We start from the raw sequence: 15,949 nt of genomic DNA on the forward strand, positions 1-15,949 counted from the left end.
AATATATTAAAAACAAGTATTTTTGAAGGTGCGATGATGTGTATAAACACATAAGAATATTTCACATTCAACATTTAGGGCATATTAAATCTTAAGCATAAGTATAGAATAGGTGAAGTTTACCAAATAATGTTATGAATTTCTAGAGGCATTCACCTAAAGATTCACCAATTTACCAGGCCATGGGTGTTAGTGCAACAATTGAATCCTTAAGTTTAATTTAATGAATTATATGCAACAAACAAATGCCCAAAAAGTGTTTTATAGAGCAATGGCAAGCTATCTGACGGAAATAAGGTTCTTTCTCTATGACAACAAGTACATTTGAATAATTAAAGAGAAGTTCATAAGATAATTGGTTGAAATATTTTTTTAAAAAAAGTAACGTTCAGGAAAAACCAAATTCAAGTTATAACTTGCGGAGAAAAAGTTTCTTTTTGGGCCTACGGACAGAAAACTCTTCGAGTCATACATCTCTTGAGTGCTGTTTTAACTCTTATTCCTCCATAGAAATGAAAACACTCGTCAGGCTAACCGTTGCTCAGGCGATTCAAACATTTCTTCAGGAGTTTTCAGTAGTTCAGACAATTTTAGGCAAGTAGCTAATGACGAACGTTTTCTTTCACATCCTATCTCGAACAAAGCCTACAGCGGGAGTTGGTGTCTGCTACTATTTGGTTTTGACAACCTTTACAGGCCAACTCTAGCACACCGTCACTCTTTCTGGGTTCACATTTAACAATTAACGAACAATCACACTTTAGGGAGTCACTGTAGATCTTTTAGAACATAAAGGATATGACTTACATCTTTTTTTTTTTTTTTTTGGTATTGGCTTTCGCCATACAGCCAGCATCGTCTAGGTGCTTATCACTAGAATATCACTCACTCTCCATTCTTACTTATAAATACATTCGCTTCACGCATTCATCCCTCTACTATATACAACTATTTACATAAACTACAGCTAATGGATGGATCAGTACTCTATATTCCTACCATCCTTATAGCTTAACCTAAATTAAAATCACGGGAACCCGACCCGACCCTGATGAAGCGGATGTTGGCGAAGTGAAGAGGAAGCGAAGAATTCAAGGAATGTGTCGTGAAATGATGTCAAGAATTGTGTGGCAATACTTGTCTTGTTTTCTTATAGTCGGTGACGTATTACATTCTCAACTAACCCTCTCAATCACTATATTTGTCCAATCTTTTCAGTTCTGTTTGGTCCTTCATTATGATACTGAAAGACTGCTTAAGATTGATTCAGTAGCTGGAGAAAGTTTTGTTTTTTCAGCTAAAAAAAATCAATATGACAATCCACTTTCAAGCTGCAATCAAACTGATAGGATAGATAGATAGATTCTAGCTGGGTAGCCTTCGCCTAAAGGCCTACGCCACCACGACCCCTTGGATCTATTGTGGCTCCCACCACTCTACATACCCGTCACAATCAGACTCCTAATTCTGGGAGAGCGGCTCCTGGGTAAAGACCTTTTGTTTTTTTTACCTCCCCGAGGAGTAAGATACTTAGCCAGACAATCACTTCTCGCATTGGCACTGCCAGCATACTGCAATGACACATTAGAGGGAAGCGCAACCAATCCTCATTCTTAAAAAGTGCCCTCAATGCATGCTTTCCTGGAGAAATCTTTAAATTACAAGTGCCAATTTTTTTTTTTGCCTTTTTTTTGGCATTGGCTTTCGCCATACAGCCAGCATCGTCCAGGTGCTTATCACTAGAATATCACTCACTCTCCATTCTTACTTATAAATACATTCGCTTCTCACATCCCTCTACTATATACAAACTATTTACATAAACTACAGCTAATGGATGGATCAGTACTCTATATTCCTACCATCCTTATAGCTTAACCTAAATTAAAATCACGTAATCCTTCTCTAATCATTTTCTTCCATTCGTTCTAATCGGCTATAACTTTTGAATACATTCATATTTTTTTGCTATCTCTGCTACAGATTTAAGCACATAGATGTTGGTGGAGAATATTATGTCTTAGTAGCGAAATGGTGCATCTAAATACCTGTATATGTCGTCAAACATTTGTGTTTCCTTTCTACTACATAACGTGGACATATTATTATTATATGTTTGAAATCCTCCTCCTCATTGCAATCTACACAAAGAGGAGAGGACATACATCTTACTTTCTTCACAGTCTACATGGAAGATCCAAATTTAAAATGTATTAATCCCCATCTTTCTAAGTGCTTCGAAAATTTTAAGGATTTTGGAAATTTAAAAGAATTAAGAAAAGGTAAAAATAAAATGAAACTCAGAAATTTTTTACATCAAAATGACATCACATTTCATCTTTTAGTTACTATTTTTTTTTTTCTTTTTCTTTTTTATTTTTGGGAGTAGAAAAGACATTTTGTGGCAACAGCGAAGACTATTACACATAGATCACAGCAATAAATATACAAAAACATCTTTTTTATATATAAATAATATATATATCTTTCACAATCGCCATTCTTATTATTAAATAATATATATATATTATATTAGTTTCATGTGTTATTTTATATATTTACATGTAAGACACTTATAATCTTTTGCTTTACATTTCTGCAGTATTCACTTTTGCTTAGATGTAAAAAGATAAATCTATTTGTTTTTGTTTTTTTTTACTAGATCTAAACATGAAATTAAAAAAAAGTCGCAAGTTTATTAAAAAAAATCTAGAGTTTTTGAGATTTCATATAATTATTACAAAAATAACTTTTCCAAGACAATTTTTTTTTTTTTAATTATATTATTTTCTTTAAAGTAACAATTTATGAGTGCTTTTCTTTTACTTATAAAAAATTATTGATTTTATAAAAATTTTGTTCAGAGTAATGCAAACAGATTGTCGCAAATATTTTTTAGTTTTAATAATATTTAATTCAAATTAGTATTTCAATAATTTTAAGAGAAATAGAGTCTTGATTGTCATTTAATGTGTTTTTTTTTTAAATTAATAAGATTTTAATGACAAATATTTGGGATCGAATAGGGAAAAAACAATGGCTAATGATGAGGAGTTGGGATTTGTTGATTGATTGATTCCCTGCACCTCTTTTCCTAGCTGACCTCCCGTTTCAAGTTATCATGACAAATTTGAGAAATAATTTTCTTCGGGCCAATCCTTTTCAGAATCTGTTTCAAAATTCAGCATCCGTAAGAAACGGCTTCTAGTGCTCCTACATGAAGGAGAGTGAGGAACTTAACCCTTCCCTACTTGGAGTAGTTGGTGAGGATAGATTGAGCCTCAAAACCGGTCAGATAATGCTCTACGACGAACTGCAGAATGCTGGGTTTTCCGATTGGAATTGAAAAGATGATAAATTGGATTTTCCCCTTTTTTCATGAGATGTTTAGAGGTGAATAGTGAGCAATATGTTGAAGGGGGAGTTGATCAAAGAGGACACAGGTACCGGAGCTCGTTACATTCTTTCTTTTAGTAGAAACTTCTTCCAGTTTCATGGAACATATTAGAACCAACTTTGAGATGGAGTCCCAAGGATTTAGTGCAGCCTTTAGTGTCGCTTAACTATCTGAGCAGATAAACATCCACTGGGCTAGCCTATGCACTTGGTCTACAGTCTACAAACTCAGTACCGAACTACTCATACGATTTAATTGCCGATAAGAGTTACATTCTTTCTTTTAATAGAAACTTCTTCCAGTTTCATGGAACATACTAGAACCAACTTTGAGATGCGAGTCCCAAGGATTTAGTGCAGCCTTCAGTGTCGCTTAACTATCTGAGCAGATAAAAAAATTTCTTTTAAAGCTGAGATCCGTATTGTCTCACCTAAAATCCAACAAAGAGTAGCTTAAAATTCTTGGCTAAAAGATCAGCTGACCATACATAAAAAAAAATACAATGTTTGAGTACAAACAGCTGCACCAAATCTCCCTTCCATTCTGGAAGCATCTTAGTTACGCCTTTAATGATAAAAATGAATTAAACCAGAAAATTTAATTATTATCAGAAAGAAACGTGTAGACGACTTAAAGACCCAGTAGCAGAAATGTTGGTATGTACAAAAATCGAAGAGAAATGACCCGAAGTGGTTGTAAAGTTGGTAAAGATTTGGTTAATCAGAGTTTAGGACGTTTACAGCAGGAGGATTGCTTGAAAAGAGGCGTTTGATACATAGACAATTGATTGACAGATACATATATATGTATGATTGATTGTAAAGGACAAACTGAAACTATATACATAAAAATAATCTATTTACTGTTTGTATTACTCTGTTAAATGCAATTTAAAATTAATTCATTTTAAAAGTTAGATAAATTTTGGAGAAAATAATAGTTATTACCCATTTTTCTTTGCCTAACAGTTTAAAAAATAAATTTACTTTTCATGATTCTTTTTTTTCTTTTTCTTTTTAAATATTATTAATTTTAATGAAACTAACAGACATTAAAGCTGTACATTTTAACATCGCAATATTTACATGTATTCTTGTGACACACATTGTTTTTTCACATTTGACAATGGGCCAGGAAAAAGTACACTTATGAGGCATTAAGACTTATTCACATATTTTTTTTTTAATATTTTTTCTTTACCTTCAACATCTACATTTTACTTGACATGGAAATTTAGTTTTATTATTTTTATTTATTTTATTTTGACTTTATTAATTACATAAAAAAAGTGCGATTCTTTAAACTTTATTTGACAGAAGATGAATCCTTAAAAGAATTATACAAGATTTTCAAGAAACATTTCCCACATATTTTTTGAGTTTCACGACAAGTTATAAATAAGGAGTTCTTCTGCTGTAATCCTTTTAATGCGTAACAGAAATACTTAGGGGAAATAAAAATATACCTACAGGTGACAAAAATTAGTAATTTACAAACGAAAAGCTTGTACAAAATACACACGGCAATGGTAAAAGTAATACTTATAATGTCTGAAATTATGTATGCATTAAAGTAGAAATTATGGAGTTATAGATAATTTAAAACAAAAAACACTGTCAATATCTGGACGACCATTTACTGTGTAATAAGTGAAAACAGCTGTAAACATAGTTTAAAAGATTTTGCATTATTCCGCCTAAGATTAATTAAAGGTTCGCCAGAAAAGAAGGTGCCTCCGGCATTAATGATCACACTAACCGTAGAGAAAGAAAAGTTAATTAATCCAGGCACCAGGATTCGAACCCAGGATCTTCGCGTGAGATTTCTGTGCAATAAGCAATGGACCTAATTCCTTGCCAATTTTGTAATTTATTTTCTCAGATTTCTCTCGAAAATAAAAAACAAAGATATGGCCCATGGAGAAGTTATTTCTTTCTTCAAAAACGATTAAAAAAAGTGTTTGCATTGATAACTGAACGATTAGGATAGTAGAAAGATTTTTTAAATTTTCATACGGCATTAAAATAGGAATCATAAGATGACCAATGGTATACCTGAAGAACATGGAGGACAATGTCTTTCTTCAGCACTTTTTCAAAGCCGGAAATTTTTGGGCTTCGAACTTTTACTACCACAAAGTGTATATTCTGATTGAAACATATGAAAAAGAAACAAATTCTGTTAATTCCAGTGGATGCTTTGACTTAGGTGCCAAGATTTGTGTTTTATTCGTTAGGAAATAAGAAAGATGAAAAATACAAACATAAGAATAACACTCATTTTACTTACAATACTTTGTTTGGACTTCTCAAAAGTATCCAATAAATTTTGTCTCAACATAGTACCCTCAACTCGGCAACTCTAAATCTCAGCATGTGCTCTTTTTTTTTTTATTATTATTATTTTTTTAGGAAGGTTCCCAGCTACGCCATTGGCATCTTATAGAGAAATGTTTGGGGGGTTAACAGCGTTCTTGACTGTTAGCAGTATTTCCAGAAACTGGACTAAAAGATTACGGGAATGGTAATAATAAGTCAACAGGAAATGAACTTCCATCTTTTGCAAAAGTTTGAAGAATCGCATGGGGAATCACAAAAGTTTTTTTAAAATTCTTCTTCCTGGAAAGTAACAGGCTCAGATTTATGAAGTAGAACCTGAAGAAGAAGAAGTAGAAGAAGAATAGAAGAAGAAACATTACAAATGGAAGAAACAAAAGTAAGTTTATTCATAAATTAGTTCAGACCTTGATAATTTTGTTATTTACAAATAATATTTCCTCATTTTTTAAGATATTTAAAGGAATTTCCAGCTCTTATTTTATTTTTAAGGATTTTTTTTAATTCTTTCTTTAAAATAAATAAATAAATAAAATAATGATATATGAATAACAAAAATGTTTGTCTATTTTCACAGAAAAAAAATGGATTTCCATGTTTTTTTAAACACTGACAGTAGTATAGGCACACCCATTCTGAAAATGGAACACTTAAAAAACAGTCAACTTATTTTTAGATAATTTGGCAATTTTTTAATTTTTTTTTTAACATAATATATAGATTTAGTATATTTTATATACTTTTTTTTTATATCTTATCACTAAGCATGTACACATTATCTTATAAATACATGTTATTAATATAATTATTTATTTTCCCTTACTGCTGTTAAATTGGAAGGAAGTTTTGTGCGAATTTATAAATTTTTTTAGTTTAAATTGGAAGTAAAAACATTTTAAAATCTCCCAGAGTCTTGAAATAAGTTGCTTTTTAGAAATACAAGTTTTTTTTTTATGTCTGTAATAATCATAATTCTAAAAAATTTATAACAAAGCATAGCTAGTTTCTCTCTCTCTCTTTTTCCCTAGGAGCTTCTTACAGTTCTCTATTCCGGAAATGCATAATTTTGTCGGAAGAACATTTTCCAGGGGTGGGGGTGGGGGGGGGAAACCGGAAGAGCTCTGAAAAAAAAAGCTTCGAACACCAATGGACCTCAGGAAGCTCAAATTTTCTCTCTCTCTCTCTCTCTGGTGAGTTTAGGTACTTCTGGAGAAACAGAACTAATCCAGTTCTATGATCTTCCTGCTCAAACCTGTCTTGAACATGAATTCACTCAACAAATGTTTTTGGGGGTGGGGGAGGGGGCGAAAAAGTTGGCAGTTTTGCAAGAGGAGAGCCAGTTGAATAATTTAAATAATATTCAACAAAATATACCAATATTCAGTAACTTAGTCTATTAATGGAGTTAATTTTCTTCACACAATTAGTCAAATGAAATGTTCTTAGTAGACTAGACTTAATTTTATTAACTGTGTATAGCTCTATTATTATTATTATTATTATTATTTTTACACATTAAATCTGACCAATTGCAGTAAGAGAAAAGCTATGTGCGTATTTTCCTTTTTTTGTTAAATTAAATATTTTATTTTTCTCTCACATCGAGTTTCAAAAAGTGCCAAATTTTCATTTTTAGTATTAACAAACATATACATACACGCATACTTGCATACATTTTCTTTTTTTTTTTGGCAATATTTACATATAATTTATTTTGGTATTCTTTATAAAGTTCGAAAATAATTTTTTTTTCTTTCCTTTTGATATGAAATTATACACAAAGCTATGTTACTTCATATATATATTTATATATAATACACAAATTTTGTCTATTACGTCACTAATTATACACAAATTTAAATAAATGCGACATTTTTTGTTTTGTTTCAAATCAATCATTCTTAATGATTGATTTAATGTGAAAGACAAAAGAACAAATAAATTATATTAATACTTAGAAAGAAACTCAACAAATAATATAAATTTTTCTTTTTACATTCCATAATCAAAGGAATCCCATTCACTAAATCTAGAATCTTGTTTTTGTAATCTCTTTTGACAAGCTTCTAAATAGCTATCTTGAATACGATACATACCAGAATTAGCTTGAAACATTAAAGTCTCCAAAATTCTTTCATTTTTTATAGCTTTACTTGGTAAGACAATCTGAAAAATAAAAAATATTTTCAAAATAAATCTCTTGAAAGAATCAGGAATAAGGATTTCGTGTTCAGGAGAAACATGGATTTAGGAGAATTGAATCCTTTTTTTTTTATTATTATTGGACTAGCCACTGCTAGCTAAACAACAGCTAAAATCTTATGTCCAGCTAGACAATCTCCCTCCTCGTCAAATGGACCTCAGATGAATAACCATCTTACATTCAGATGGAGGCGCTTATCCTCACGTTTCTGACTCCTTACTTTCCAAGGTTCTATCAGGCGTCCCCTTCCTAGTATCAGAAAAACAACAAATGTTGCGGCGCTGACCCTGTAGATAGGGCGAGCGTCATGTTTGTCTAATGCTCCGCGTACAGCATCAGCGAATTATTAAAGTGCACATCGAGAATAAGAGTATCGGCAAATAGAAAAAAAAAATCGAGTTTTTCTGCTCTACATCCAACAAACCAAAATTTAAATAATAGAAGAAAAGAAAACTATCGTAAACATCTCTTGCGTAATTAAACCAGTACAAATATTCAAATAGATGTTGTAAATGTAGAGTTACGCGCAACATAAACGGATTATTACCAAATATTTGTAGTTTATGTCTCATATTAAAAGATACCCAAAAGTACCCTTATAGTCCCAGGGACCACATAGTTTTCCTAAAATTATATAGCATGGAGTATTGGTTTCTCAAAAAAGAAAAGGAAAACTTGCTTTTAAAAATTGACAATCGACACCAGCGTAAAAACAATATTTGAAACAGAAATATGATTTATCATAGCCAACTCATAACAGTTAAAATTATTTATAAAATCATTTAAAGAAAAGCCAAGGAAATATTGCACTAAAAAATCAGAAGTAATTTGTGGCCAATTAAAAACGAATCTCACTTGCTTTAACTTGAGTAACAGTTCTATCAAAGACACATAAACAAAAAAAAATGAATACTTAAAAAAAAAAAAAAACTTACTTTAATAAGTTCTTGAGGAGATATCCTATACAATTTTAAATCTCTCGCCAATCTTTCCATAATACATTTAAATTCCAATTTTGCATCCAATTTACTAGAAGTTTTTGTTTTAATTTTATGTTTTGCCCAATTCAACATTGCCTCAAATTTTCTAACTTCAGCTATTTCAAGATTTCTACACATTATCATTTGTACCATAGATTCTGATAGAGTCAGAAATTCAGGCGTTGGAAATAGCTGGAAATGAATTAATGAAATTAACAACTATTAATTAAATGATAATGTTTAATTTAAATTGTTATGCTTCATTTAATATATATTTATATTATATTTACAGTATAATTATTCATTATCTTTCTCTAATATTTATTTATTAAATTGTTTTAGGCTAAGGAGTCTATCTCATGCACCTTAGAACTAACGTTCCCCGCTAGTTCTTTACACTTTTCAGTTATGCCTGAGAAATCTAAGAAGCTGAAAGGGTTCAAGAGAAGGTTATGTCCTCCACTAACACCTGCAAACTACCCAGGAAAACAAATATTCCTTCAATGAAATAATGGATGTCAGTTAGAAGTCTCCTGCATTTCCCAACAGAATCAGCCAACATATTCTAGGTCTAGTTTTATTTAGATATCTTATAAATTTATCCTTGAACCTTTAAGGAAATCTTCCTACCTGCGAAGCCTGTTTTTATCTGATCAAGGCACTTTTTAGAACTCTTACCCTCTGAGTAATAACGGTATCTTTGATACCACTTAGGAGCGGATACGTTGCTCTACCTCATTTTTGGGGCTCAGCTTCAACATATTTCACAAAAAAAAAATTCTTCAAAGCTGTATATTCTTAAAGCATTTTATCTTTAGAGAAGTTCCAGAGTTTAGGGTTTGGCCGTTCCCTATTGTAAGAGTACCATTTCCTTCAATAGACATCTCTTAGGACTACGCCCTTTGCCCATACTTTCAGTTATACGATGAACGAATTGTGTAAGGTTAAAGATTAACTACATTTCTACCCTGAGACAGGCACTCTAAACGCTTGTCTTCTATTGTGTATAAGAATTTGTTGCATTTCGCAATTTGTTTTTGACAAAACAGCCATCCAATCAGAAGTTATTTCGCAAAGGTCTTCTATTGGGTATTACAATTTGAAGCATTTCACATATTTTTTTGGCAAAACAGTAATACAAGCAGTAGTTATTTATTTACCTGATGAGCTCTTGTTTCCACAAACGCCAGAATCATATTGACCAATTCTGATGCAGACGTGTAACGCCAATAATAGTTTTCTAAAGAGCAAAGCATACAGCATACCTGAAATTAAAATTTAAAAAAGTTGTACAAGTCCTTTATTAAAAAAAAAAAAAGATAAGAAGAAATCATCTGTAAAAAGCAGGAAGAAAGGGAATTAAAAGAATGTATAATCAATAATGATGATGGACTAAACACCACAGGTAGAGGGTTTGCAATTAAAGGGAATGAGAAAATTATAAAGCTATTAATAAGATACGTGTTCTAAGTAAAAGAGGGATGGATCAGAAAGTGGAGGATGAGCCCAAAAGATAAAGAAGAAATACGAAGAATAACGAGAGAAACTTCATCTTTTTCAGAGTCAAAGAAGAAGATAAGTTACTGGTTTAATATTCTAGAGAAAAACTCGTTGGAACACTTACTACTTGACCCTCCACAAACTGAAAACTTAAAAAAAAAAACTTAAAAGTTAAAGTAAATACTTAAAAAAAAACAGACTATTTACCACTTCAATCCTTAAAAATTGTTTCGCATGATGAAAACAAGCTTGCAGTAATTCTGGAAGATCATAGTGTTCAGCGGCACAAATTAATCCAGGTATGTTGGCACAAGTAAGCGGACAGGAACTGGTATGCAAATAGTCCAGCAATATTCTGAACGTATCTGCGTCGAATTCAATAATTGAAAACTGAAACAAAAGAAAATCAAAAGTTTAATGTGTGTAAACATCTGGTTGGCTGATTTTAAAAAGCTTATTGTACAAGACCAAGGTCTTGTATCGAGTGAAACTGTCTATTTTAAACTTTTCACGATTTTCCGTTTATTCAGGAATTTCATACTCGCAGATAAATTTGTAAAAAAAAAAACTAATCTGTAAAAAAATGGAGAACGTCAAAACGAATATTTACAGAAAAATCTTAATTTATAAAATCTGCACTGTACTAGGAGACAGAATTAAGTTTTAAAAAAATGTTATAGCTTTTCATCTAGCTAGGGAAAATCCCTTCTGGAACAACGCTCTTCCAGTCAGGACTATTTCTTTGAAGTCGGAATTCCGTCAATTCATTTAATCCTCATTTGTTAATATATTCATAATTTGTTTTAAATGGTTCTTAAAGGGAATCGTCAATTCTCCCAGTCGCTCAGTCCTTAAATGAAGTCTTCCGAGGAGTAAAAAAATAGTATGTAAATATTAATGATAATAAAAGTCTGAACTCCCAAACAAGGAAGCTCTAATAGCTTTAATTGTAAAGTAAACTCAAAACATTCTCACCTCAACTTGAGCAAGTTTAGCTCTGTCCACTTTTTGTACGTCCGCGCATACACTCAATCTTGGCACGGCTAATTGAGACGGTGTCTGCTTATCCTTGTCTTTTCCATCTTTCCCTTCTTTATCTGAAATTAGTATCTCTTAATCAAACTATAAAACAATTTAATAAAGTATTGTGCATGTTTCATAAAACATAGAAATTACTTGAACAATCCTGCGATGAAGCCCACTTCTTTTTATCATCGGCTGAAAGATGAGAATGCTGTTTTCTGATTGATCTTCCCCAGCCGGCTGTCAGTGTGCCTAACCGCGAGAAAGCTCTCTTCACCATTGGAGAGCTTGGTACACTTTTTGGTCTAGTAAAAAAATAAAAAAATTCATCAAGTTCAAGCTTTGTAGGTAGAAATTTGCATTTCTTATTTTAGCTGTCAAGTGAATGCTCTACATTAGCTGAAACTAATTCATTCTTCAAAGAGTTATCTTACAGCTACTAGGCATCATCCCACTGACGTTCAAGTGCCTATTTTTAGCTCATCAGGACACTCCTGATCCACCTGAAACTATTCTAGTGCTTCTTCAGCTTCTCTTAAAACAAATAGGTCAAAGGACCTTGACTTGCTTACAAGACTCATATCTACGAGTCATATCGTCCTTCCATAAAATTTTTAAACTAATACTGAGCAGCTATAAGGGACAAAGTATTTGTCCCTTAACTTTACTTATTTATTCAGCTGCAACTAATTAATTAATTAATTAATTCTTGAGTCTTAACTCACGAACAATATTTTAAAATTATGAAATCAACTCAATCGATTAAAACTCAACTAAATGCTGTTATGTATTCGACTCGATCAAAACAGGGACTAGATGTATGGACTGGGCACCTCAATAAGTGTTGAAGATCAAAGATATCAAGCTAATCGATTAAGTTAAGATGATTATAAGATTAAATCGGAGATTTCAATAGACTATTTGAAGTCAAAGTCCCTTTTATTAATGGTTAAATGCGTGATGGTTAAAACTAAATTACCTTGGCGTTTCGATATCAGGTACTTGAAGAAAATTGGAACTTTTTGGTTTCTGTGGACTGGGCAAAGAAGGGACGGCACGGGCAAGTAGTTCAGCTACTGGCACTTGTGGAGATCCAAATCCAGTCTGAATTCCGTACAACATTTCTTGGAAAACGCTGTTCAAGTAATCAGCAGCTCATTATTGAATATCACAATTGAAATTTTTAGAATTTGAAAAAAAAAAATCAATCCTACTGACCGACTTCGTACGCCTAATATTGCACGAACTCCAATCAGGCGACTTTGTTTTTGCTTATTTTGGCCAACTAAGAAAACTACATCAAATAGACTAGCATTTGTGGTAATATTTGGTTCAGAATTTAAAAATACTTTGGTAAAATCTTTAGCTAGTTGATCGTAATCCTCAAATCTGTCTCTAACTGAATCCAGTAATGGACTTGATGGCCGCATATGGCCGATTGGTCTCCAGGAACCACGCCTACAAAAAATTATAACATAAACAACATTTATGCGCAATCATGCGGAAAAAAGGGAACACCTTGGTTGTTTAAGATTTTAAACAGGTTTTAGAGTGTCACTCCTCCAAGTTAATCAGCTTGAGCTCAATCAAATAAGGTGTTCTTTTCTGTCGCGCATGAACATAATAAAATAAAAATCTCTAAGGCTCTTATAATTTATTTATAATTAAGATGAAACTACCTGTAAGGTTTTGGTATCTGCCCAGTTTCAGCGTGATTAGCTAAATTGGCGACTATATCTTCTAACATTTGACTTCTGGTTCTCTCCTGCATTCTGGCAAATTTCGGAGCCGAATAGCTTGCACGCTCTCCGTTAACAATCTTTGTCAGTAGCCATTCTCTGAACATGGGACCCTTATCAAAAACACTTTGCTCCCATAAATATGGTTTATAAGCACCTACTTCATCCCTAGTGACAACTGATACCTGCGGAGACGAAAAAAATTAAATACTTTAGAAATTCTGTGCATTTAATTTTTTGGATGTTAAAGTCGTTGAGAAGAGTAAGGTAAGACACGTAGAAAGCAGAGTCAACTCGACTGAAATGTCTTGTACAGTTCGTAGGTTTGGCTGAACTAGATTCCTCGTCTTCGGGAGAGTATATGTTTCCCTGCCGGAGATTGTGGCATCTGGTAATGTTTACCAGAACTCTCTAGGTTTATTCAGTGCACTGGGCGATTGAGTCGCCATGCTCCCTAGTGTCCTGTTGCTACATTATCAGTTTATTGTATTGGCATCTGGCAACCTTTAGCCGGATTTGTTGTTTCTAAAGCCCCGGTATCTCTCATGAGATGAGGGGTGGGCGGGGAACAATGGGCATTTGGATTGCCTGCGTTCCTTTCTGGTGCAACCGCCCGTCTAAAGCAATCTAATCTAATAGGTTTAGCTGAACCCCACAGCTCTAGTCCGTAAGACCACATAGGTTTGAGAATAGTATTGTATATTAATCGTTTAAGTTCTATGGGAAATTTGGAGCGTCGTCCAAGAAGTCTGTCAAGAAGTTTCACACGTTTTGTCATTGCTCGTCTCTTAAGTCTTATAACTTACTACTTAATTATAAATTGTCAGCTTAGGTGAAATTCAGGCATCTACAAAACCTTTTAACTTTAAAAATATATAAACTTGCCGCTACAATATAACTGTTGCAATATGGCCCTAACTATCTTCTAATAGATTTCCAACCTTATTTAAAAATTGCCTTTAAAATATCATTTGTAACCGTGATAATCAAATAATTATAGGTTCACTGAAGCGTTAGTATTCTTTCATTACTAATCTATGCAAGTATTAATTGCTACAGAACAGTAAAGAGCCTGAAAAGGAAGTGATGTAGTGTCATCTGTGAATAGCTCCCACAATCTCAATCGTTACAACTTCATTTTCAGCTCCAGCTGAAATATTATCCCAATTAAAAAAAAAAAGTACTTAGTGTTTTTTTACCTCATATCTAGTAGGTTTTCTCTTAATCTTTGGTGAAGTTCGCACCAAAATAAACGTATGCAGAAAATGCGATTTAATACATGCTGGCGAAAAGGAAGTATTGTCTGCTTCTAGAAATACCACGCATACAATATCATTACCAATGTGTCTCTTACGTTGAAGCTGGAATATGAAACAATGTTTTAAGGAATTGTATCTCAAAATAAATTTAGAAATACGAGTGTCGAAATAAAGATACCACCTACCTTTTGGGGATCATGACGTTCATAAGGAAGTAATGTAGAAACATGAAACATGATTTCAATACTCCTCCAATTCGTATAGATTGAATACAAACCAGTTAGATCGTGTACTGTGTCTAGACCTCCTTTATATTTATCAAAACCTAGAATCAAGTTATTCAGGTTTTAAAATCTAACTATGCTACCCCCTTTTCAGATATATTTAGACCAAAAAAATATAGAATAATAGATTATAATAATAAGGGAAGGGATTAGCTATGCGGTTAGCGTATTGGATTCCCACGGGTTCGAATTCAGCTACTGATCTATCTAAATAATCCTTAGATTTTCTCTTCCTAGGAGCTTCTTATAATAATAATAATAGTAATAATAATAATAATAATAATAATAATAATAATAATAATAATAATAATAATAATAGATCGGTGTTAGACAGTGATCATTTTTGTGTGTTTGATTTATGATTTGAATAGTATTCCTGTAGAATAGGATATCTTGTTGATATCACCCAAGCAAATCACCCCTTTTTTGGGGGGATGGTGCACTGTTTTTACTAAATATAAATAAACGTTCTGCTAGATCCCTCGTTCACTCGATCTTAAACCTCTTTCCTTCGGGATAGTTGGTGAAAAGAGAACTAATGGTACCAGGTAGTGGTTATAAATGACCGCTTCGTGTTTCAATTCGCCGAAATTCACGCGATAGGAAAATTTGTTCAATATCGGTGTCTGGGGATTTGCAATCTTATCCCAATAATAGCCTGAGTTGATAGAGCTGAGTTCACAAATGATCGCCCCAAAAATAGTTGAAGAATGCCACGGCAAACTGGATGAACTGGAAAGAATAACTAAATAAAGGATGCCATTTATGCGCAGTAGAAAATGACATGGCCGACATTCTAGCAAGGCAAGGCGTTGTATTTCCTCTTTATGTCGAGGGAATACCTCTCCACGTGAAATCCAGAAAGGAAGAGGCAGTTTTCCAGAGTTAAACTCCGGAGTAATCTCCCAGGACTGAGGTAGAAGAAGATTTATACGAGTAGACAATTATTGTCTTATTAGAGCTAGCAGGCTTATTTCTTTAGTCTTATCTTAGTTTGATAAATGTTTTTATTTTCAAAATAAAAAAAAAAGTAAAAGTAGAAAAACCATGAAACTGATGTTACCTTTCAGCCTGACCTGTTCACCCAAAATCTGTAAGAATTCTTGAAAAAGCATGCTATTATCATTATTATCCAAAATTTCTTCTTCAGAATATTGTCCTTCTTTCACATAAATAACACCCACTTTGAGTTCTGATTTAATAAATACCTAAATAATAATGAATAATT

The 15,949-nt window shown here is 32.6% G+C and overlaps 1 protein-coding gene across 4 annotated transcripts in view; it reads right to left on the reverse strand.

The window, feature by feature from the left end:
- Nucleotides 1–883: 883 nt before the first annotated feature.
- rsh (Rap GTPase activating protein radish) overlaps nucleotides 884–15,949 on the reverse strand; it is a 310,270-nt gene continuing 295,204 nt past the window's right edge. For 3 of the 4 annotated variants that reach the window (XM_074126564.1, XM_074126565.1, XM_074126562.1), the window contains 12 exons: nucleotides 15,785–15,929; nucleotides 14,623–14,762; nucleotides 14,378–14,539; nucleotides 13,119–13,363; nucleotides 12,658–12,897; nucleotides 12,419–12,574; nucleotides 11,593–11,744; nucleotides 11,392–11,513; nucleotides 10,624–10,806; nucleotides 10,077–10,181; nucleotides 8,872–9,108; nucleotides 884–7,899 (listed from right to left, as the gene is read on the reverse strand). In XM_074126564.1, the coding sequence (XP_073982665.1) occupies nucleotides 7,726–7,899; nucleotides 8,872–9,108; nucleotides 10,077–10,181; nucleotides 10,624–10,806; nucleotides 11,392–11,513; nucleotides 11,593–11,744; nucleotides 12,419–12,574; nucleotides 12,658–12,897; nucleotides 13,119–13,363; nucleotides 14,378–14,539; nucleotides 14,623–14,762; nucleotides 15,785–15,929 (2,061 nt within the window). In that variant the 3' untranslated portion in view covers nucleotides 884–7,725. The remainder of the gene's footprint in view (nucleotides 7,900–8,871; nucleotides 9,109–10,076; nucleotides 10,182–10,623; nucleotides 10,807–11,391; nucleotides 11,514–11,592; nucleotides 11,745–12,418; nucleotides 12,575–12,657; nucleotides 12,898–13,118; nucleotides 13,364–14,377; nucleotides 14,540–14,622; nucleotides 14,763–15,784; nucleotides 15,930–15,949) is intronic. The other variant, XM_074126563.1, reaches the window with a different exon arrangement.

Source organism: Rhodnius prolixus, unplaced genomic scaffold, assembly GCF_049639745.1.
Source record: "Rhodnius prolixus isolate KJV_2025 unplaced genomic scaffold, Rpr scaffold_3, whole genome shotgun sequence".
Classification (NCBI taxonomy): Eukaryota; Metazoa; Arthropoda; class Insecta; order Hemiptera; family Reduviidae; genus Rhodnius; species Rhodnius prolixus.